This window comes from Epinephelus fuscoguttatus, linkage group LG23 (genome assembly GCF_011397635.1).
Source record: "Epinephelus fuscoguttatus linkage group LG23, E.fuscoguttatus.final_Chr_v1".
Lineage (NCBI taxonomy): Eukaryota > Metazoa > Chordata > Actinopteri > Perciformes > Serranidae > Epinephelus > Epinephelus fuscoguttatus.
Genome location: NC_064774.1, coordinates 9632950 through 9655158, shown reverse-complemented (window position 1 = coordinate 9655158; position 22209 = coordinate 9632950). Strand labels below are relative to the sequence as shown.

At 43.2% G+C, this 22209-nt stretch overlaps 2 protein-coding genes across 4 annotated transcripts in view; one reads left to right on the top strand and one right to left on the bottom strand.

The window, feature by feature from the left end:
- acap1 (ArfGAP with coiled-coil, ankyrin repeat and PH domains 1) overlaps window positions 1-7931 on the top strand; it is a 36507-nt gene extending 28576 nt beyond the window's left edge. Inside the window, exons 21-23 of one of the 2 annotated variants that reach the window (XR_007448584.1) lie at window positions 2498-2608; window positions 3921-5138; window positions 7279-7931. Coding sequence is in view for 1 of the 2 variants with exons in the window: in XM_049568075.1 (XP_049424032.1) it covers window positions 2498-2608; window positions 3921-3982; window positions 7279-7376 (271 nt within the window). In the remaining variant the exon portion in view is untranslated. The remainder of the gene's footprint in view (window positions 1-2497; window positions 2609-3920; window positions 5139-7278) is intronic. The other variant, XM_049568075.1, reaches the window with a different exon arrangement.
- A 153-nt stretch (window positions 7932-8084) lies between these two features.
- slc16a13 (solute carrier family 16 member 13) lies at window positions 8085-21687 on the bottom strand. 2 transcript variants are annotated; one of them, XM_049568087.1, is made up of 6 exons: window positions 21502-21687; window positions 17263-17508; window positions 16610-16753; window positions 16159-16415; window positions 14280-14811; window positions 8085-11824 (listed from the first exon to the last, which is right to left on the bottom strand). In XM_049568087.1, the coding sequence occupies exons 2-6, from the start codon at window positions 17489-17491 to the stop codon at window positions 11553-11555; spliced, it is 1434 nt and encodes a 477-aa protein (XP_049424044.1). In that variant the 5' UTR covers window positions 17492-17508; window positions 21502-21687; the 3' UTR covers window positions 8085-11552. The 2 variants fall into 2 exon arrangements, with proteins under 2 accessions (XP_049424044.1, XP_049424045.1); XM_049568088.1 differs by lacking the exon at window positions 21502-21687 and having other exon boundaries at window positions 17263-21449.
- Window positions 21688-22209: the final 522 nt, after the last annotated feature.

Below are 22209 nucleotides of genomic sequence, written 5' to 3'. Positions count from 1 at the left end.
TGTTCTTTAAAAAATAAATAAAATCTTGTGATCATCGTTCACTGGCAGATATTTCCCAAGACTTCAACTTGATGCGTCCTTTCAAATTCGTTGCCAATGTAGCTGACGTTCGGACTTCTTTTTTTTTTTAGACCAACAGGAAAAATTAGCATCAAAATGTGAGATTCCTTTGACTGTAATCTGCTTTGATTTGTTCATAAAACTCCTTCCAGGACTCACATGAACTGGATTCAGCAGTACCGATAGCTGTGTTGTCTGAATTGTCAGTCGCACTCGTCACGCAAGTCTGCTCCTTCGTCAAAAAGTGTTTCCCTTCTGTTAAAATGTGTAGCGCCCCCCTCTGTGGTTTGGGAAAGCAAAGGGAAAACATTTGGTCCAGGGTTAGGGGGAGACACATATCGATGAGGGAACAGTCTTTGACACAACACCGGCATACCAGGTGCCATAAAAAAACAATGCGTGAGTGTTATTAGCTGTTGCAGTGTGCACAAAGCTATGTTCATTTCAATCAGAAGAGACCAATGAATGAAGTAAAGATAATATTCAATATGTAATATGAGTGTACAGATTAACAGATGATTTGTGCTGATTGAGATTTAACAGAAGTCTGAGTGGCAGCAGGATAGACACTGGAGTCTGGAGTCCAGACACTGGTGGTGGCTGTTGACTCTGAGGCTGCTGAGGCGTATGTGGCTGATGAATCCGTAAAGACTAGATGGTGATGGGGAAGTGGAGGGCGCACACGGCTGCAGCAAGAATGAACTACAGGAGAAATAATGAGACAAATAAGTGGCCATCGTCAGAAAAACTGACAGACTGTGTATTTCCAGAGACAAGACAAGGCCACCAGACTAACAGCAATGTCTGATCTGGTGCCTAACAATAAAATAACAAACAAACAAACGCAAAACAACAACAGACGCCCACACAGGTCGGTGTCACTGGCAGAAGTGCAAGTGCGGAAAAGTAAACAGATTACTTTATGTACACACTCACTCAAAGAAAATCAATGTAATCCTTCAGGCACAGCGCCCAGAACCATTAACGAAGCTAAGCAGACTCACCGTTTGCCCAGATGACATTCCTGTGTTGTGTACAGTGGGAACTCTCCGCACAAAGGAAGTGATGAATCACAATAAAACACAAAAGGGACTCCTACAGAGGAGCTGAGACCTTTTACAGCTCAACTGTAGGATGTGTTTTTATCTTTTGTGCGGCTGAGAAGATTAATGGGTATCGATGTTAATTGTTTCATCTCAGAGCACTGTGAAGATGCTCAGTGTAGCTTTACACCAACATTCCTATTAAGTGTTCTGTACAAAAATGTGGTTGTTTACTCGGCAAACCGAGATGGAGAAAGAGCAGATAACACAGAGCTTATTATTTCACTACCTGGACCTGTGCTGCTTATCAGAAAGTCCAGGCAGAATCTGACTCTAATCTCTGCAGACTTCTGCTGTGGAGCACAAAAGCAGAATTTGTCCAAACTTAAGAGTCAGTTTATGTTTTTCAGAATGTTTAAGATGAGGGTTATTAGGGGCAAATTAGTTCCATCCATTCATCCATCCATTTTCAATCGCTTTACCAAAGCTGGGTTGCTGGGGCAGCAGGTTTAGCAGAGTATTCCAGACGTCGTTCCAGCGACACTTTCCAGCTCCTCCTGGGGGACCCCAAGGTGTTCCCAGGCCAGATGAGATATGTAATCCCTCCAGTGTGTTCTGGGTCTGCCCCGGGGCCTCCTACGAGTTGGACGTGCCAAGAACACCTCTAACAGAAGGGCGCCAGAAGGGAGGCATCCTGATCAGATGCCCGAACCACCTCAACTGACCCCTTTCGATGTGAAGAAGCAGCGGCTCTACTCCGAGCTCCCTCTGGATGTCCAAACTCCTCACCTTATCTCTAAGGCTGAGCCCAGACACCCCACGGAGGAAACTAATTTTTGGCCGCTTGTATCCGCGACCTCATTCTTTCGGTCACTACCCAGAGCTCATCACAATAGGCGAGGGTTGGGATGTAGACGGACCAACGATGATATTGCATCATCATCATATAGTTCTTACGATATAATGTTGCACAAGTCTGATGTTTGAATGGATGTAATCAACAGAGGCAAAACAAAACAGACGTGAAAAAAAAGATGGGAAAATCTTCACAAACTAAGGTGGAGAAACCCTTGAAACCCAGCTGAAATTCCTGGTTTCCTAAAATGGTTCCTGGGCCTCTGCAAAAGTTTCTGGCTTCAGCTTTTTGCCAGGCGGTCAGCTTTTTGTTTTCAAGACTTGGGTGTCAGTGCCTAGATTGAGAGTCAGACAACTTTATTATCCCACCAGGGTCAGTTTGTTTGAATTGTCTGCTGCTGTATTTCAGTGTGCAGGACTCCAGGAAGACAAGAGACACATTCATGTGGTTCTAATGGGAATCCTTGAATACACAATAACCAACAATCCTCAATAAAAACACACTCTCACACTCTTCATGTGTGTCTTCACTCTCCCAGGTTGGTTTGTCTCTTCTTGAAGCGAGGAGCAGACTACAACGCCAAAGACAAGAACCAGAAAGACCCCATTACCATTGCTGTGGAGGCCGCCAACGCTGACATCGTCACTTTGTGAGTATTTGAGACGAGAATGCTGTTGGGTACTGTTAGTAAAGTTTACATCCAATTTTGGCCCATCATTCTAATAGAAATAAAAGAAACAGAAAGTAAAAGCGCAGAAAGAAAGAGTGTCAGACCTGTATCAGGAAGTCAGAGCTAGTTAAAGGCTAAAGCGAACAGGTACGATTTAAGCTTTCTCTCAAAAATATTTAGCAAGCTAGCTTCCCTGATAGGTCGTGTGTTCCATAGCTTTGGGCCGTAACTGACAAAGGCTGCATCTCCGATCTTCTTCCGGCTGTTTCTGGGAACCTCCAATAAACCAGCAGCAGACGATCACAGTGTTCTTGGAGGCAGATAGTTAACAAGGGAGTTAGCAGTGTAGCTCGGTCCCAGCCCATGTAGGGCTTTGTATACAAGGAGGAGGAGCTTAAAATCAATTCTAACTGTAACAGGAAGTTAGTGCAGAGCAGTTCGGACTGGTCCGATGTGGTCTCTCCTCTTGTCGTAAGTGCTAATATTGCAGGCAACTGGACTTGCTTGCGTTTCTTGAAGACATTTCGCCTCTCATCCAAGAAGCTTCTCCAGTTCTAAATGACTGGTACGAAGTTGCAGGCTATAAACCCTGTGTGGGTGGGAACCCTTGCAGAGTCATAGGGGTCACGTGAGCTCTTAGTTTCAGAGTCGTTAAGGAAGAAGTTTCTTGGATTAGAGGCGAAATGTCTTCAAGAAACGCAAGCAAGTCCAGTTGCCTACGATAATAGCACTTACGATTACCACGACCTGGATGACTGAGAATCTTCACCGACAACTCTCTCCTCTTGGTTCTGGTTGATAGCCGAGCTGCAGAGTTTTGAACGAGCTGAAGTCTCTCAGTGGTGTTTTTGGGTAGTGGAGTCGGCTTGAAATAAAGGCATTGAACGTGTCTCTGCATCTTTTTCATTTTGAACTGGTTGTACCTTGGTGATGTTTCCGAGGTGGATACAATTATGTTTTTGTCACCTTGTTAATGTGAGACTTGAATCTTAGATCTGAATCTAGGATCACGCCAAGACTTGTCGCCTCAGATTTAATCCAGGGAGAAAAAATCCCCAAATTATTAAGTAGCATTTTGTGTAAGGCAGAATATGGCGCGTCTCGTCTTTACCATCCTAGGAAACATAAATTTGTGTCCTGACTACAGTAAAATGAGAAGAAAATAATGCAGATATATACACCACAACATACTTCTCGTGGGTCATAAGTGATGGTTGGGAGGGATTATCATTGTGTGAGTCTAAACATCTTTACCAACAACAGCTTTTCTAACTGCTCTTCTCCTTTTCAGGCTGCGGATCGCCAAAATGAACAAGGAGATGCGGGAGATGGACGGAGCGTTTGGCCAATCAGGTCAATCGGGGGGGCAGGGGTCTGGGGGTTTATTGGGCGGGACGGGAGGTGGGCGGGCCCACACCAGGAAGAGCCTCCAGGCGATCAAGAACCACATAAGTGGCTGGGCTCTGGGGGGGCAGAATGATTAGCGGGGGATTAATAAACATCAGCTCAGGACAGAGACAGGCAGCGGGGCTGAGACGGGCTTGTTTTTGGTGGAGCTAAATGGAACCAGACATGTTTTTGTCTAAGTTGTTAAGCGTTAGAAATCACTGGTTTTGCAGTGTCGTGTGGTGTTTATCTGCAGCATCTGCAGGGAAATGATCCCAGCCTTTCACATCGTTTGAGGAAACATGCGTCATCACTTCTAAGATTTAAAAAAAAAAAAAAGAAAAAAGGGAGAAAGACAAAGAAAAAGAAGCAGATCACAGGGTACGGCAGTTCATATACTGTGTAGAAAAGACAGGAAATGTCTTGTGAAACAAAGTAGGAGAGGTCCACATTGCACTTTGAATTACAAACGCACATCACCCTGCACTTTGAAACCCACAAATCTCTGAATACCTTGTCAATAACGAGCTACATGTGGGTGTTTCCTATGTTGTATAACAGGGAATGTATATATAAGAGACCTATATCTGGTCTGTTTTATATTTGGGATCTTTTTGTATAACTCTGTACAGTGTTGTGGCTTTATCAGATTTTATTGTGTGTTGGACTTTTTCAGTCCAGTTACGTAAGCTACGTTCAATGTCAGGTGTGGTTCTCAAGGACGTTTTTTTATGCCGCTATTCTGTGAATAGTTTGAACTCCTGTTTGTGTTTATCAGGATTTAAGAGCTCCGTGCTGCAGCTCTTGAGCTTAACAGTGGGTTTTGTTTGCATTTTGTCATTTGGCTCCTTCTCAAGCTGCAAAGTCCACTCCTTCATGATTGTCCTTCAGTGGCTATCGAGGCTTTTTGTTAAGGTCTCTTGTGTGTTCTCATGAAGGAATGGAAACGTGATGCTTTTGTCTGCTTGAAAAACCAACTGCTGGTCAGTATTTGACGTGCTGTGCTTTATCACTGTGTCTTGTTGTTTTGTGTGCACTCATGTGTCTTTTGCCTTCCGCCCTGCTGAGATGCCCGGCTGGTCTCTACTGCTTGTGCAGTGTGCCACCTACTGCAAACTGAGAGGTAAAGTGCATGTGCATGTCTCCGTGTGTGTGTGTGTGTGTGTGTGTGTGTGTGTGTTTATTTGTTTAGTTGCATGCTTCTTGCTTTAGGGCTACGACTCTTAATGTGTTCAGGAAATAGCTGGTGGAGGTAGAGCAATTACAATTCAGATTCTATCTTCTGCAAAATGATGCAGCTTTTGATTAAAGATGTTATGGTCTCAGACACAGCTGCGTCTCATTAGAGCAAAGCCAAGAATTTAAGCCCGGGAGAGATGGCATTAATTTGAAAATGGATTCTTAAACTTAAAGGGAAGCTTAGGTATTTTCCAATCTGGACTCTATTTTCCATGTTTTTGTGTCTGAGTGACGAATGGGAATGACAGTTTTTGACGTTGTGACACAGGCTGCACTGGTGCATGTTTGTATCATCAGTTTACGTCCACTGAAGGTGTTTGTTTTTGCCACTGACAGGCTCAGATTGTTATTTGAAGTGTCTGACAACATTATGGAAATGATCCCTACATAGATAGAGTAAGATCCTTTTTGTTTCACCAGAAACAGCCCCAAAATCACAGGTGTCAAACCCACCAGACTCCATTTAAATAACCACTAATCATAGCGTGTATACAGCCAGCATATTGTCACATCTAACTAAGTGAATTAAAAGTTAAATTCAACCAAACCAGAGCTGGTGATTGTTGGAACAGTGCAAACACAAACCAAGACAGGTTTTGGGAGTTTTATTTTGTTTCATTGGACTTTGAATGACATGTGTTTTTACGATAATAAAATTACTGTTTATTTAAATGGAGTCTGGTGGGTTTGGCGACAGAGATTTCAGGGCTGTTTCTGGTTAAACAAAAAGGTCTATCTCTGTAGGGATCCTTTCGATAACGTTGCCAGACACTTAATAACAACCCGAGCCTATCAGTGGCAAAAACAAGAAACTTTTGTGGACATAAATTGACCACCCCAGGTGGTTACATTGCAGCTTGTTTTGCTGGTTCCTGCTGCAGCGCTCTTGCTCAATACTGGTCCAGTTTCTAAAATAGTTGTTCAATAATGTATAACAATCTGAGCCTGTCAGTGGCAAAAACAAACACTTTTAGTGGATGTACAATGAGTAAAATGAAAGTGCAAACACCCTGCGTGGCTCCGAGCTTGCCATCAACATCCATAGATATTTGGTTGAATTTAGGTTGTGATGTCAGATAACCCAAATCAATGTCAGGACAAAGTCGAATGCCAACATCACTTTGATGTAGAACACTGACGACAGACAGTGACGTTGATATTTTGCTGGTTTTAAGTTAAGTAACCAAAATCCAACGTCCTCCAGACATCTCATGCTAACATCATCTTGACGTAGAATTAAGTATTTAGTCGTAAGGTATCATCATGACGTAAAATTCTAATGTCCTTAGTCATTTAACCTGTCGTCAATATGATTTTCATTCCAACTAAAATTTAATTTCTGTAAGAGTCAGACATCTGTGGAGATAAACTTGTCAAAATATTATTTGTGTGATCGACAACCCGAGTGTTAATGTGTAATTTGTACATTTTAAACGCAGTCTACAAATACAAAAAAGATTCATAAATAAAAAAAATATATCGCAAATTTAAAATTGATCTGCAAATACACAAATTCTAAATTTTATTTTAAAAAAACATAAAAACCCACAAATATCTCTTTGAAAGTTGTAAATGTTGTATTCACGATTCTTTTTTTTTTCATTTATTTGTAATTTATTCAATTTATTCACAGATATTTGTTTTGTGTCATTGTGTGTTTGCAGATTTGTGTGGTTTTTTTGTATTTTTTTTGTTTATTTTTTTGTATTTGTGGAAGTAGTTTTGTATTTACAGATTACAGATTAAAACGCGGATGATCTCGATGTGTTCACACAAATTCAGACACAAATCTGTCTCCATAAACGTCCCTCTCACGTCACACTGATGTTCAGTGCCAGCGTTGCAGCCTGATTCACCGCTGCCGGCTGCAGCGCCCTCGCTCAATACTGGACAAATTAAAAAACTGCTGTCTCCATTTGTCGCTCAGACACAAAAACATGTTGAAACCCTTTAACAGCTTGTATTACTCTTAAAACATGTTACGCTTTAAAGCTCATCTCTTCTTCTCTGGTCTTCTTTTCCAGGTGATGAAACCTACCACGACATCTTCAGAGACTTTTCACACATGGCCTCAAACAACCCCGAAAAGCTCAAACGCCGCAGCGCAGACCCCAAAACCTAACCAGCCATTGCCTCCTCTTCACCCCCGCTGTACAACGCCACATTTCACACCCAGCCCTGCACACTCTCACACATATATAGAAAAACATGCTAGTCCGACTCACACACACACACACATTTTCCCCTGGCTACCTGCCACATGTTCAGTCATAGCTCAGCTGGTGTTGACTTCAGAGAGGACGAACGCTCCAGACAGTGAATTCTTTGTGGGAACACGTCAGAGCACAACAATGGCGTCTGAGTGGGAACACTGGAGCAGCTTTATGAGACCAGCATGAGGTGTCTTTATGTGTAGCAGAGGGCAGCACCATCACTCTGCCAAGATTTCTTAATTAAATCTGGTAAATCTGTTTTTTTTTTTTAGTCTCGAAACAGGCAGTGTTTTTATTTCCCTCTGCCGTTTCCATTGAGTTAAACCTTTTTGTCTTCCATTGTCATGTAAACATATTTTTACATTTGGGACATTTTTCTTATTATTGTTAAAGTCTGTTTTGTTAAACTGTGTGAGGTACTTGACATTTGCATCCTGATCAAATAAACCGCATTACAAAACCAACTTTTATGTGTCATGTTTTTAACTAAAATGTTCAGCAGTGTGTTTTGCTGTCGTGAGCGTACGTCTCCAACAGAGGGCGCCATGGGTTGCCACTGAAGATTTGCATGACACATGAAAGACTGAGACACAAAAACCACTCATAGTGACGATGTATTAAAACAAAATACAGTGACTTTTAATCAGGAGTGTGTACAAAATACGGCACTTTAACATATCATAGTGTCAGGTTGTAGCCTGGATGTGTGAGTGGTCGTTTTAAGACGACACAGCGAGAGTCACAGCTTTTAATCAGACATCGAGGAAAAGATGCTTAAGACAAAAATGTTCCACTAGCAGCAAAAACAATCGTGTATTTTATATTTCTGTCAAGTGTGTGTAGCTATAACTCACACACCTTTTACACTGAAAAGAAGCCAGCAGGTCACAGTGACCCCGCTGTCTCTGTCCTGCGAACCTGGCGTTCCTTCAGCTGTCCTCAGAGCCATATATCTGTTCTTTCCAAAGACAGTTTATGGCTCTGAAGCAGTGATTGTGTCACGAGAAAAAGCACTTGAGAAATCACAAATAACAGTCTTGTATTCGATGCTCTGATTGGAGAGTGGAAGTCCTGAGGCTGGAAGGGAGTCGCTGGAAACAGTGCTGGAGTCTGCAGCTCTTTAAGAGATGCTGGTGTGCTTATGTAAATCAGAGAGGTGCTGCTAATCATTCAGAAATCTACACACACATATTCCACAGTAAAGACCAACAAGAGTTTACACCAACAGGCACAATGTTTGCAGAAATGTTAAAGGGCTTATGACAAGTCCTGGTTCACTACCTGAGACTCTGTCCCACTGTTTACTGGGTAAACAATCAGTACTATAAAAATATTTGTTGACATGTGTAGCCGTATTATGTAGTCCAGTTTTTTGGAGATGGCGTTGCACACACACTCACGCAGTGCTCAGACAGTAGGAGGGACGGGGCCAACAGTGGATTAATCCAGTGGCGCTGATTGTCAGTTTCCCTTGTGTGCTGGCATTTGTGCCTAATTAAAAGTATTCGCACTGCTCAAACAAATCAAGGGAACACTTAATGGTCACAGTCTAACATCAAGTCAACACTGCTCAAAACTGCTCCTTTGTGTGAGGAGGAGCAGGAGGAGCACTGCCAGAGCCCTACAAAATGACCTCCAGCAGGCTACTGATGTGCATGTTTCTGACCACACTGTCAGAAACAGGCTCCATGAGGGTGGCATGAGGGCCCCACGTCCTCTAGTGGGACCTGTGCTCACAGCCCAGCACCATGCAGCTTGGTTGGCAGTCGCCAGAAAACACCAGAACTGGCACTGGTGACACATTCTCCTCACAGATGAGAGGAGGTTCACACTGAGCACATGTGACAGGTGTGAAAGAGTCTGGCGACGCCGTGGTGAACGTTGTGCTGCCTGTGACATCATCCAGCATGATCGGTTTGGAGGTGGGTCAGTGATGGTCTGGGGAGGCCTGTCCTTGGAGGGTCGCACAGACCTCCATGTCATAGCCAACGGTACCCTGACTGCTGTTTGGTACCAGGATGAAATCCTCAGGGCAATTGTCAGACCTTGCGCTGGTGCAGCAGGCACTGGGTTCCTCCTGGTGCAGGACAATGCCTGGCCTCATGTGTCCAGAGTGTGTAAGCAGTTCCTGGATGATGTCGACATTGATGCCATTGACTGGCCCTCTGGTTCCACTGACCTCAACTGAGCACCTATGTGACGTTATGTATCGGTGCATCTGACGCTGTCCAGGAGCTCAGTGATGCCTTGATCCAGGTCACAGGGGCCACACACACTACTGAGTCACATTATGAGTTGGATCAACCTGTGATTTTCGGTGTGATTTTGAATCCAGCCCTCAGTGAGTTGATGATTTTGGTTTCCACTGACAGTTATTACGTCATTTTGTTCTCAACAAATTAGACAATGTGCATCAGTAAAGATTTAACACTTGAATAATTTGTTCATCAAGATCTGATATGTGATTTAAGTGTTCCCTTGATTTTTTTGAGCAGTGTAATTTAAATGAGGATAGCGAAGATTAAAGGGTGACACTGGTATTTTCCTTGGACCCTATTTTCCCATGTTTTTGTGTGTCTGTAACTCATGGGAACAACTATTTTTTAAAATTGGTCTCGTATTGAGCGAGAGCGCTGTGGCAAAACATGCTGCATTGTTATACCTTGGGGGCAACTGTCACTTAACGTCCACTGAAGGTGCTTGTTTTTGCCGCTGACAGGCTCAGATTGTTATATGAAGTGTCTGACAACATTATGGAAAGGATCCCTACAGAGATAGAGCTTATAATCCTTTTTGTTTCACCAGAAACAGCCTCCAAAATCACCATCACCAAACCCACCAGACTCCATGTAAATATTAGGTAATTTTAGCATGTATAGAGCCAGCATGTCTTCACATCTCACTGGATGAGTTAAGGGTTTATTTCAACCAAACCAGAGTTGGTGATTGTTGGGTCAGTGGGAAGACGAACCAAGACCATTTTTGTGAGTTTTATTTTGCTTCCACTGACTTTGAATGAAGTGCGTTTTATGACGACAAAATTACTGTTTATTTAAATGGAGTCTGGTGGGTTTGGCTGTGGTGATTTCAAGACTGTTTTTGGTCAAATAAAAGCAATCTTACTCTTTAATAAAAAGGTCTATCTCTGTAGGGATCCTTTCCAAAATGTTGTTTGGCACTTATAATAACAATCTGAGCCTGTCAGTGGCAAAAACAAACACCTTTAGTGGACGTACACATCCTGAGTGGTTCCCAGTTTGCCATCAACATCAATAGATATTTGGTTGAATTTACGTTGTGATCTCAGATAACCCAAATCAATGTCAGGACAAAGTTGAATGCCAACGTTAGGGTTAGGGTTAGGGGGTTAGGACGTTAAAAAGGTCTATCTCTGTTGGGATCCTTTCCAAAATGTTGTTAGGCACGACAAAATAACAATCCGAGCCTATCAGTGGCAAAAACAAACACTTTTAGTGGACGTAAACTGAGAAGTAAACACGCCCCAGGTGGTGACATTGCAGCTTGTTTTGCTGCTTCCTGCTGCAGTGTGCTCTCTGAATACTGGACCAATTTCAACAATAGTTGTTCCCATTTGTCACTTAAACACAAAAACGTGAAAATACGGTCCAAGCTGAAAAACAACAAAGTTATTTTAATCATGTACGTGTAAAAATCTCACAATAACAGAATCAGATTCACATCTTACATTCACACGAACAACTTAAAATAAATGTTCTGCCTCTTAGTTTTCCACTCAAGTATAGAACAACTTGGAACCACACATCTGTACGTTACAAAGTATTTAAACGCACAGTGTTTCCATTCAGGCAGAAGGTGCTGGTCTAAACGTTAAACTGAGGTTAGGATGTGTAACAGAGTGAGGAACTCACTGGCCCCTTTACACTGTTGGAGTTTTCACAGTTAGCTTCTTTCTTTGGGTCTGAATCTCTGAGGTATAATGCAAACACGTATCCAACACGCCATTCAGCGACAAGTGGAGCAGCATATTAACTGACAGTGCCTTCAGGGAGGCGCCATCGTCACACTGGCTGGACTGGAGGAGTCCCAACAAGGCTCTCGAATCCTTAACTTACACAGTCTTGTGGGTTACTGTTTACTGCAGGTGTCAGATCATTAACTCCTCTGTGGTTTGTGTCAGAAGGCAAACTGTTCATCTGTTCCAGCTCTGAGTGTAAACCCTTGGTACTGTCTTGAAGGGAACGTCTCTGAGGAGGCGGCGGATCTTTGCAGGAGAAGAAGTGAGGCAGAGTGGCCATGGTCAAGGTACCGAGAACGAGGAAGCTGCCCGCGACCACGAAGGAGGCGATGTAGTTGCCTGTGACGTCCTTGAGCAACCCTTGAGACACGGAGACAGGAGAATATATCCAATAAACACAAATATCCTACAAATATAAAGCTTCTTAGGTCTTAAAACTGTGACCTGTTTGATTCAACTAAGTCTTTAAATTGACCTTTAGAGAGATATCTGGGGTTTTTCAACAGATACAGGACCTGAAACTGAACTTCTTCCACAGGTGTAATTAATGACATTAACTGCTGCTGGAGCACAGCCATCGTTAGTGTTATTAGCATCACCTGTGCTCTTCTTACTATGTCAAGTCAACGTGTCTGCTGTGAAAAGGTATGTGAATATGATTTATTTGGGAATTTGAAGAAAGAGGAGTGTTCTCTTCTTTTAACAGGGTTATTATCAAGGTTCAGGTTGGCAATATTTTTAAAGGGTAACTTAAATATTTTCAAACCTGGACCCTATTTTCCCATGTTTTTGTTTCTAAGTGACTAATGGTAACAACATTTTTAGAAACAGGATGCAATGTAACGTTTTTGCTTGACTAATATCAGACAGTATTGTCAACTCTCTACACAGAGGAGTGGGTGGATTCAAGGTCTGGACCCAGGCCATGTTTTTGTCACTGACAGGCTCAGTGACAAAAACTATAGCTATGTTTCCATCCAAAAGTGATTCGAATCATTGGGAAATGCGCATTAAAACAAATACGAATCCTGTGTGTTTCCATTAAATGTACGGACTTTGGTATAAACTACGAACTTGCGCGAGTTTTCCACAGAACCGGAAACAAAACAAGTCTCGCATTCTTCTTCTTCTACGTTTTTCTGGCAGTTGGCAACCAGCTTGTAAATGCATTACCACCATCCTGACCCGGAGTGTGGATATCACCATGGAGAGAGGTGCGCTACGTCAGACTTAATGCCAACGTAACTGTTTCCACCCCCCGTTTTGCGAAATCAACATTTTTTCGAATCAACCAAAACCCGGCTAAAGCGAGCGTATTTTAGTTTGTGCGAATCAGGGGATTTTAATTCAAATTTTGGCGTTTCCATCATAATTTTCCGATGCAATACTTCTAGATGCGCATCTAAACAGGCTGATGGAAACGTGGCTTATGTGTCTATGTGCCCGACAACATTGTGGAAAGGATCCCTACAGAGATAGAGCTTCTTGTTTAAGAGTTAGATTCTTTTTATTTGACCAAAAACAGTTCAGAAATCACCATCGTCAGACCCACCAGACTCCATTTAAATAAGCAGTAATTTTACCAAAGTAAAAAACACACCATTCAAAGTCGAAAGAAACAAAATAAAACTCACAAAAACTGTCTTGGTTCGTCTTTCCACTGTTCCAACAATCGTCAGCTCTGGTTTAGTTGAAATAAACTCTTAATTCACCCATTTAGATGTGAAAATATGCTGCCTCTATACACACTAAGTCTGGTGGGTTTGGTGATGGCAATGTTGGGGTTGTGTCTTACTTTTTAACAGAAAGGTCTATCTCTGTAGGGATCCTTTCCAGAATGTTGTCAGACACTGAAATCACCATCACCAAACGCACCAGTCCACTCCATTTAAATAAGCACAATATTTTGACATGTATAAATCAAGTACATTTTCACATTTAACTGGGTGAATTAAGGGTTAATTTCAACCACACCAGAGTTGATGGTTGTTGGAACAGTGGAAAGATGAACCCAAGACCGCTTCTGGAGGTTTTACTTTGTATGTATTGACTTTGACTGAAGTGTGTTTTGCAATTATAAAATTACTGTTTATTTAAATGGAGTCTGGTGGGTTTGACAACAGATTTCAGGGCTGTTTATGGTTAAACAAAAAGGATCTTACTCATTAACAAAAGGTCTATCTCTGTCGGGATCCTTTCCATAATGTTGTCAGACAAATGGAACAACAATCCTGTCAGTGACAAAAACAAACACTTTAAGTGGATGTAAATTGATGGCATGCAAATGATCATAAAAGTTACATCGCAGCCTGTTTTGCTCCTGCCGGCCACAGCGGTCTCGCTTAATACTGGACAAATTTAAAATAGTTGTTCTTATTGGTCACTTAGAGATAAAAACGTGGGGAAATAGAATCCAGGTTGAAAAATACGGAAACTACCCTTTAAGAAATAGGAATGAAATGTTCATAACAACTGACTTTTTGTTCAATTCCATTAATCTCAATTGTACTAGAGAAACATAAGTCTTATAAATCTATCTGAGTGGCTGCATATAACCAGAGATAAGGTGAGAAAGCATTGAGTTTTTTTGTAATTTGGGTGCACTGACCCTTTAAGACATTTTGTTCTCACTATGAAGAAGAGGGAGTGAGGGAACTGTCTGATCCTGATTGCTCAATTAATGTTTGACTACTTTTAGCTCCAGTGTGTTAACTTGTATTTATGACCTGGTTTTGTCACTTGAGATAACACGAAACATGGTGACATGACCCACATTATGAACTGTGCAACTGCTCCGTCATTGTGCCGCTCGTACCTGACAGTGGTGTCCCCAGCAGCCCCCCGCCGCTCTCGATGAGCTGCAGCAGCCCGAGGGCCCCCATCATGCGCTCTACGCCCACAATCATGGGCACCACCGCGAACACCAGAGACGTGAGCGCCCCGGAGCAGAAGCCGTAGAGGAGGCTGATCACCATCAGTGCAGCGTAGGAGCCGGACAAGGAGCTCACAGGCAGCAGCATGATGAAGACTCCCGCCAGCGTTGTCCACATGGTCAGTAAATGAATCAGCCGAAAGTGACGCAGGTCTGAGAACCAGCCCGACACCACTCGCCCCAGAATGTCTGTAGCACCGGCAGCTGACATGACAAAAGCAGCTTGGTACTCTGAGAAGCCAGCTTGGCGGCTGTGGGCCACCAGGTGGAAATACGGCACAAAGTAGCCGACGTTAAGAAGCGTAACGGCGAATGTGTAGGTGATGTACGGCCTCTCAAAGAGGAGAGACAGCTCCAGGTAGGAGGAGACACGGTGCAGCATCGCAGTGCATGATGTCCTGCTCTTTGAGTCCACCTGTGGGGAGGCAAAGTAGGAAAGGTTGGCCTTACTGCAAGTGCAATATAGCGTAGCCTACACTGTTACATGTAGCTACATGCTAACGTCAGGGAAACATATATTCTTGGCTGCTGATGTTGTTCATATCTCCCTGATTTTGGATCGTATTCCTGCTGGAACATCTCAAGTTTTAAAGATTTTGGTTTAAAAGAGTTTATCAATGATGTTTCATAGTAGAATGTGCCACTACACTCCATTATAGTCATTCCCCAGGTGCAACTACACTGCTACATGTAGCTCCATGCTAATATCAGGGAAACACAAAATCTTGATTGCTGATGTTGTTAGCTTCTCCCTGATTTTGGATTATATTGCTGCTGGAACATGTCCGGTTGTGTTTTGAAGTTGTTATTGCTGATTTTTCACAGTAGAAAAAGCTGCTATTATCATTCCCCAGATGCAAGTACACTGCTACATGTCACTACATGCTAACATCAAGGTAATCTTGGTCGCCAATGTAATTAATTTCTCCCTAATTTTGGATTATATTCCTGCTGGAACATGTCAAATTGTGAAGATTTGGTTTAGAAGATTTTATCAATGATTTTTCAAGGTAGAAAATGCCCCTATTCTCCTTAACAGTCATTCTCCAGCTGCAAGTACACTGCTAAGGTACATGTAGCTACATGCTAATGTCAAAGAAACATGTAATCTTAGTTGCTGATTAGTTGTTAATTTATCCCTAATTTTGGATCATATTCCTGCTAAAATATGTCCAGTTCTGCTTTTATTGGTGACTTTTATGGCAGAAAGTTGAGCTATACTCTGTCACAGTCAGTCCCCGGATACAAATATACTGCTACATGTAGCTACACGCTAATGTCAGGAAACATGTAATCTTGGTTGCCCATGTTGTTAATTTCTCCTTAATTTCAGGTCATATTCCTGCTGGAACATGTCTGGTTGTGTTTAGAAACTTTTATTGGTGGTTTGTTTTACGTTAGAAAGTGCCACGACACTCCATCACAGTCATTCCTTGGACACTACTACCACTTCTACACTACAACGTGTAGCTTAATGCTAATGTCACAGAAACAGATGTTGTAAACTTCTCCCAAAGTTCAGATCGTATTCCTGCTGGAACATATGTGGATGTGTTTTGAAGATTTCATTGGTGAACTGTCAGGGTAGAAAGTGCCACTATAATCCTTTACAGTCATTTTGGTGGCTGCACTGACTGTGCAGATATACCAGAATATGGAAGACCTGGTTACGCGGACTAGTCAGAGTAGACTGGTCTATGGTCAATATCTGGTCCATTTATAAGCTGGTACAAAAGATGAAGACACTAGAGTCTTGTCTCACCTTTGTCGGGGCTTTAGAGCGTTGCTTTGGGCGGATCAGAGCCCCGCAGGGCACAATGTTGAGGCTGAGGCCCCCCAGAATCAGGAGAGCCCCTCGCCACGCATACATCTCCACCAGCCACTGGAACAGCGGGTTGAATGCGAAGGAGGAGAGGCCAATGCTGGAGAAGCCCAATCCTAACGCCAGGGCACGCCAGCGGGTGAAGTTAGCCATGACTGTAGCTACCATGGGAGTGAAGATCAGCCCCCAGCCCAAACCTGGAGGAGCGGTGAGGGGAGAGCCACAGTGAGAGGCCACTTTGATCACTTGCAGTGAACTAGGTTAATAGTTAACTACGTAAACAGAGATGACCTGCTTTACAACACGTCTAAAAATAACGAGCAGGTGACTTCTAATCCAGTTGTCCCTGAGGAACAGGAATGACAGTGTTGATGTTGTGAGACTTAATTACCTGAGATGACACCCATGGTGAGGTAGAGGTGAACAAGACAGGTGGCCTGCGAGGCGAGGATGAGGCCGAACGCAGCGAGACAGCCCCCCATCATCACCACCACCCGGGCATCATATGCATTACATAGTGCTGCACCCAGCGGACCTGGGAAACAATCACAGACACCTCCGTTAGTCCAGACTATTTAGCATGAAGCCAAATATCTGCAGTTTACAACTCTAGATGATCTTTTCTTGATCTCAGCCTGATCTATCTGACATCTTTTGAGTCCCTGCTGCAGTTTTCACCAACTTCTGTGTGTTTAAACAACGTGTGGCTGGACAGCATGAGTGTGTAATGAGTGACCCGCCGATGCTGGTTAAAGGGTTAATGTGTTGCAGCTTCTTTTTCACAAACCACCTGTGACGGGGCTCAAATTTAAAAACCCTTCTAGCAATGATCTGCTTCTCGATTGAGATTTAATGAGAGAAAATTATACACGATCATGTCTGTTACCTGCAGCTAGCACTGCAAGGATCAGCCGATTAGTCGATCATGAACATTTTTATCAAGCTGCTTTTCTTCGTTTCATGTCAACAGATTAATTAATGGTTAAAATAGTTGTTAGCCGTCATAACAAAAACACTGATACTTGAACACACACAGGGACTCACTGAAGAACTGCTGTGCTGCCAGGCCTGTGGACGAGATCCAAGAGATGGCCTGGGCGCTCTCCTCAAAGTACTGCACGAACTCTACGAAGAAGATCCCCAAGGAACGCATCAGGCCGAACACCAGGCTCGTGCTGACGAACATGGCACCCACCAGCACCCAGCCCCAGCCTCCGTCCGGGCCCTCGGCTCCATCGCTCTGCCTCTCGGCTTTGGGCTTGACGTTGGTCATGTCTGAAAGAGAATTATCTGAGGAGGAGAGGAGAAAGGAAGCACAGAGGACATGAAGATATGAGCCTTGTATAGCTCAGTGCGGGACAAGTCTCTGATCCTCTCTGTGGCTGTCAATAGCCATAATGATTAACTTCCCACTGGCCAATAGATTCCCCTGGTTGTGCCATGTAAGTGTAACGAGGCTGCTTAACAAGTTGGCCTTCATTTGGGAACAAAATATAGGTGAGAGGTGAGTGCTCAAATGTTTATGGATCAGCTGTGAAGAAGTTAAAGAAAGCCCCTGAATCGGCTCTCACAAGGCTTTATGGTGGTCTGCAGAAGTGACAGAAAATTTAAGAGAGTGATGTGCAATCGTTCATTTGACTTTTTTCAGTGACATTTTTAAGTTATTTTACATTTTTCACTTCTTCTTTAGCAGTGTTAATATAGCTTACTTCTGCATTCAGGCAGTCTTTAAACAGCCCCTCAAGGATGTGTCTGTTAACGCAAATTCAGCCAACCCCTGTGAATTCTGTGCCATTTCCATTTTATTTTCATCTGATTGCTGATCTATTTCATCGGGTTGCAGAGACAGCAGGCCAAGGAAAGCACCCCAGACGTCCCTCTCCCCAGCAACGCTTTCCAGCTCCTCCTGGGGGACGCCAAGGCGTTCCCAGGACAGATGATTTAAGGAATCCCTCCAGTGTGTTCTGGGTCTGCCCCGGGGCCTCCTTCCAGTGGGATGTGCCCAGAACACCTCCAGCGGGAGGCGCTCAGGAGGATCCTGATCAGATGCCCAAACCACCTCAACTGACCCCTTTCAATGCGAAGGAGCAGCGGCTCTACTCTGAGCTCCCTCCGAATGTCCAAACTCCTTACCTTATCTCTAAGACTGAGCCCAGACACCTCACTGAGGAAACTCATTTCGGCTGCTTGTATCCACAATCTCATTCTTTCAGTCACTACCCAGAGCTCATGACCATAAGTGAGGGTTGGGACGTAGATGGACCAGTGAATTGAAAGGTTCGCCTTCCGGCTCAGCTCCCTCTTCACCATGACGGTCCAGCGCAGAGCTCGCACCAAACCACCGATCCATCTCACGCTCCTTTCTACCCTCGCTTGTGAACAAGACCCCAAGATACTTGAACTCCCTTACCTGAAGCACCAACTCTCCGAACCCAGAGGAAACAATCCACCATTTTCCGGCAGAGAACCATGACCTAAGACTTCAAGATGCTGACCCTCTCCCCAACCACGTTACACTCAGCCAAGCCAACAGAGCCACATCATCTGCAAAAAGCTCATCTCAATGTCAGCTCAATTTCATTTCATTGTAGAGCCGCACCCAGCATGTTGGTTTGCTCAGCCCCACCCTGCCCTGCTCTCTGAGACTATAGCTGCAGGAGTGTGAGGTCTGCGCCTGTGACAGAGTCGCACACACAGTGACAGGGCTAACTGTTAGCATCACATGGCTAACATTATACTAATATATTACATTATACTAACATGTCACCCGCAACAAATCCTCCGGTCTAAAATGAGCGCAACAAACGGCCATGTGTTTTGTTACCGATGCCGCAATATAGTCCCGTGTCTTCACCTCTACAAACCGCACCCAGTCATGAAAGCTAGCTCCATTCTTTTTCCTGTCTGGGAAACCATGGACTCGATGTGTTAGCTCGTGCTAACCAGGTAGAGAGTGCAGGAGGGAGCGGCTCACAGAGTTTCCTGAAAACTGAGCCCCCCATTTCACTGATGTGGAAAAACCTGACATGTGACCTCAACATGACCAGACTTCCTCTTATTTGTCCTGCAGCTGTTTTCTGTTGACTCCTTAAGTTAAGGTTTTAATTTCTGTACACACAGTTACAAATATATGATGTAAAACCAAACTTACAGTCGGCAGCTCAGATTATATGTGCTGTTGGGTGAGCAGTGTTGTCCCCTCTGTTGCTCAGTTTGGTGAGTTTGTGTCATGAGTTGAGAAATGAGCCAAAGCAACAAGTAACACAGTGACCTGAATCCCTCCTCACATAATGTCACTCACTTCTCTGCTGCAGAAATTACAGGAATTTGCACCCAGGACTCTCACACACGCCAGCACTCCAAGACTTGAAACTTCAGCTTCAGAGTTTCACACTAGGGTCATGTGATCGTTAACTTTTACACAGGCAAATATTCAGTGCGGTTTCTTTAAGGGATGAGTCAGTGGGAGCATTTTACCACTCCTGGTTCCCTGTCTCAGCAGTTTTTTTGAATGTTTTTTTGGTTAAATGCCTTTTATAAGAGACACAAGAGAAACAAGAGATTTTCAGGTTTTGTTCTGTGACATGAAATACATCAGTAAAAACCCCACTTATGAACTTTGAGGCTCCTGTGTGTCTTTAAAAAGGCAGTTATTGCTAGCAAGTGGCTAAGTAGTTAGCAACCCCTCTCCGACAAGGTGAAAAGCTTTGACTTTTATCCTGACACTGCTTTATTCATTGTTTGTAGCGGTTATAATCTCCTGGTCCGTTTGTTTTGGACATGAAGAGACCTCTGCGGACGATTCGACTCCTGGGAAAAACCTCCTGAACACCTGGATCTTAAAATATCAGGGAGAAAAGGTGAGCACAGACGAGCAGGTGCTGAGATAGCAGCCTTTTATTACTGTGACGTTACAATTTTGTGATTCAAATACAGTACAGTTCTACAAGTAAGATTTATTGGAGTTATTTTTATTCACACTCCACACTCCATGTTGGGTCTGGACAGGGACTTGGACCCACAACCTTCCTGATCCCGACCCAGGTTCCCACAGGATGAGCCACTGCCGCCCCCCAAAAAATAACAGACATAGAAATAATAAAATAAAAAACGATACAGATATAATAATCAGTGGGTAGGAACTAGTTACATTTACTCAGTTACATTTACTTGAGTAACTTTTTGGATAAATTGTACTTTTCACAGTAGTTTTAATGCAAAATACTTTTTACTTTTACTTGAGTTATATTGTTTTAAAGCAACAATACTCTTACTTGAGTACAGTATTTGGCTACTCTACCCACCTCTGAGTACATGATTACATATATATATGTACAGTATATATAAGAATATATTTGTGTTTCTTGTGCCTTGATTTAGGTTATGTTTGTAAAGATTTAATTTATTTTTGTTTTAGTTAAAGGGGTTTCGTTTAAAAAACATGAATTTGCAGGTTATTATTTTTGATTGATTGATTACGTTCATGTTCTTATTTTACAAATAAATCAGACGTTACTCAACAGTTACTCAGTACTTGAGTAGTTTTTTCACCAAATACTCTTTTACTCTTACTCAAGTAATTATTTGGATGACTACTTTTTGCTTTTACTTGAGTAATATTGTTCTAAAGTATCAGTACTCTTACTTGAGTACAATATCTGGCTACTCTACCCACCTCTGATAATAATCACCTTTTACATACTGATTTAAAACGTATAAATGTATAAAATAAGAGTTCAGCTTCTCTGCTGTGTGCTCCTTGATTATTTACATATTAAATCCACGTGCACATCACCACGACTTCATATAAAGAAGCTTAATTAATTAATTTCCATTAAATGCCTGATTAAAACGCGCTGCCACGTCACTCAGCTTCATTCAGGATCAATTACACAGCAATTAACAGGTAGATAAGCGGGAACGCGCACTGGAAACAGTGCACATCGTTGCTTCACACAACGCATGCGCAGTGGCTCCCACCACACACCACTGTATTAGACACCAAAAAACATAATGTTCGAGACTATATAAACATATTTTGGTGATACTATGATCATGCTGATGTGTTTCAGGGTATTTTTTAATTTGTTTTCCATCTGTTGTGAGTAAGGTCTCAGCTGTAGCGGTGTGAGTATGTTCACGTCTACAGGCAGATATTAACCGTTTCGTAACAACAGACGAAACCTGCAACGCGGCTCAACAACAAAACATGTCACCGTCCGTTCACATAGGATTAAACGGGTTTTAAAAGGCTGGCAGGTGAATAAAAGCTTCATGACTCACCCTCGGTGTGTCAGCTTCCTCCGGAGCGGCACATCGTCCACCGGCTCCCGGCACACTGTGGTAAACAGCAGGCAGCACACTGTCAGCGGAGGCAGAGGGACAACTTCAACGGTCACTGCACAGCAAGGAGTTAACGGGGCGCGTGCGCAGCTCTCACGAGGGCGCGTGCATGCGGTATGTTTTTGTAATAAAACCCGGATTATCACGCGCCGGCACCTGCGATAGCTATGATTTTCAGTCTGTGACATATGTCTTGTTCCTGTTTCTCTCTCCAGCGTGAGTCCTGATTGGGTGAAAGCCCTCAAAGCCCTTTAACATGTGAAGTTTATCCTCAGTTTAATAAAAAGTTTAATAATTTTATGTCAGTTTTTTGTCTCCCACATTAAAATAATGTGTCAGGTAAACCACAGTCAGTGAGCAGTAATTGTTGGTGACAGTGAGTTCTTTGCATAGGTTGTCACATTGGGTGAGCAAAATTTAATGTCAGGATGACATGTTGTGAAGTGATACGCAACTTGTGGCCCGTGGGCAGGGGCGTAAGTATAGACTGTGTGGTTGCCCTGGGGCCTGTGAGGTCAACATGGTCTCACTCATGTTGAAATGTGGTGCTTAGGCAGTAGACCTATCAGTCTTCTTTCAGCACTGGCAGTATAAAAATAAAATGCCGCCTACCTACTTTTGTCCATACAGAGTGTGGCTTTTTCGGGG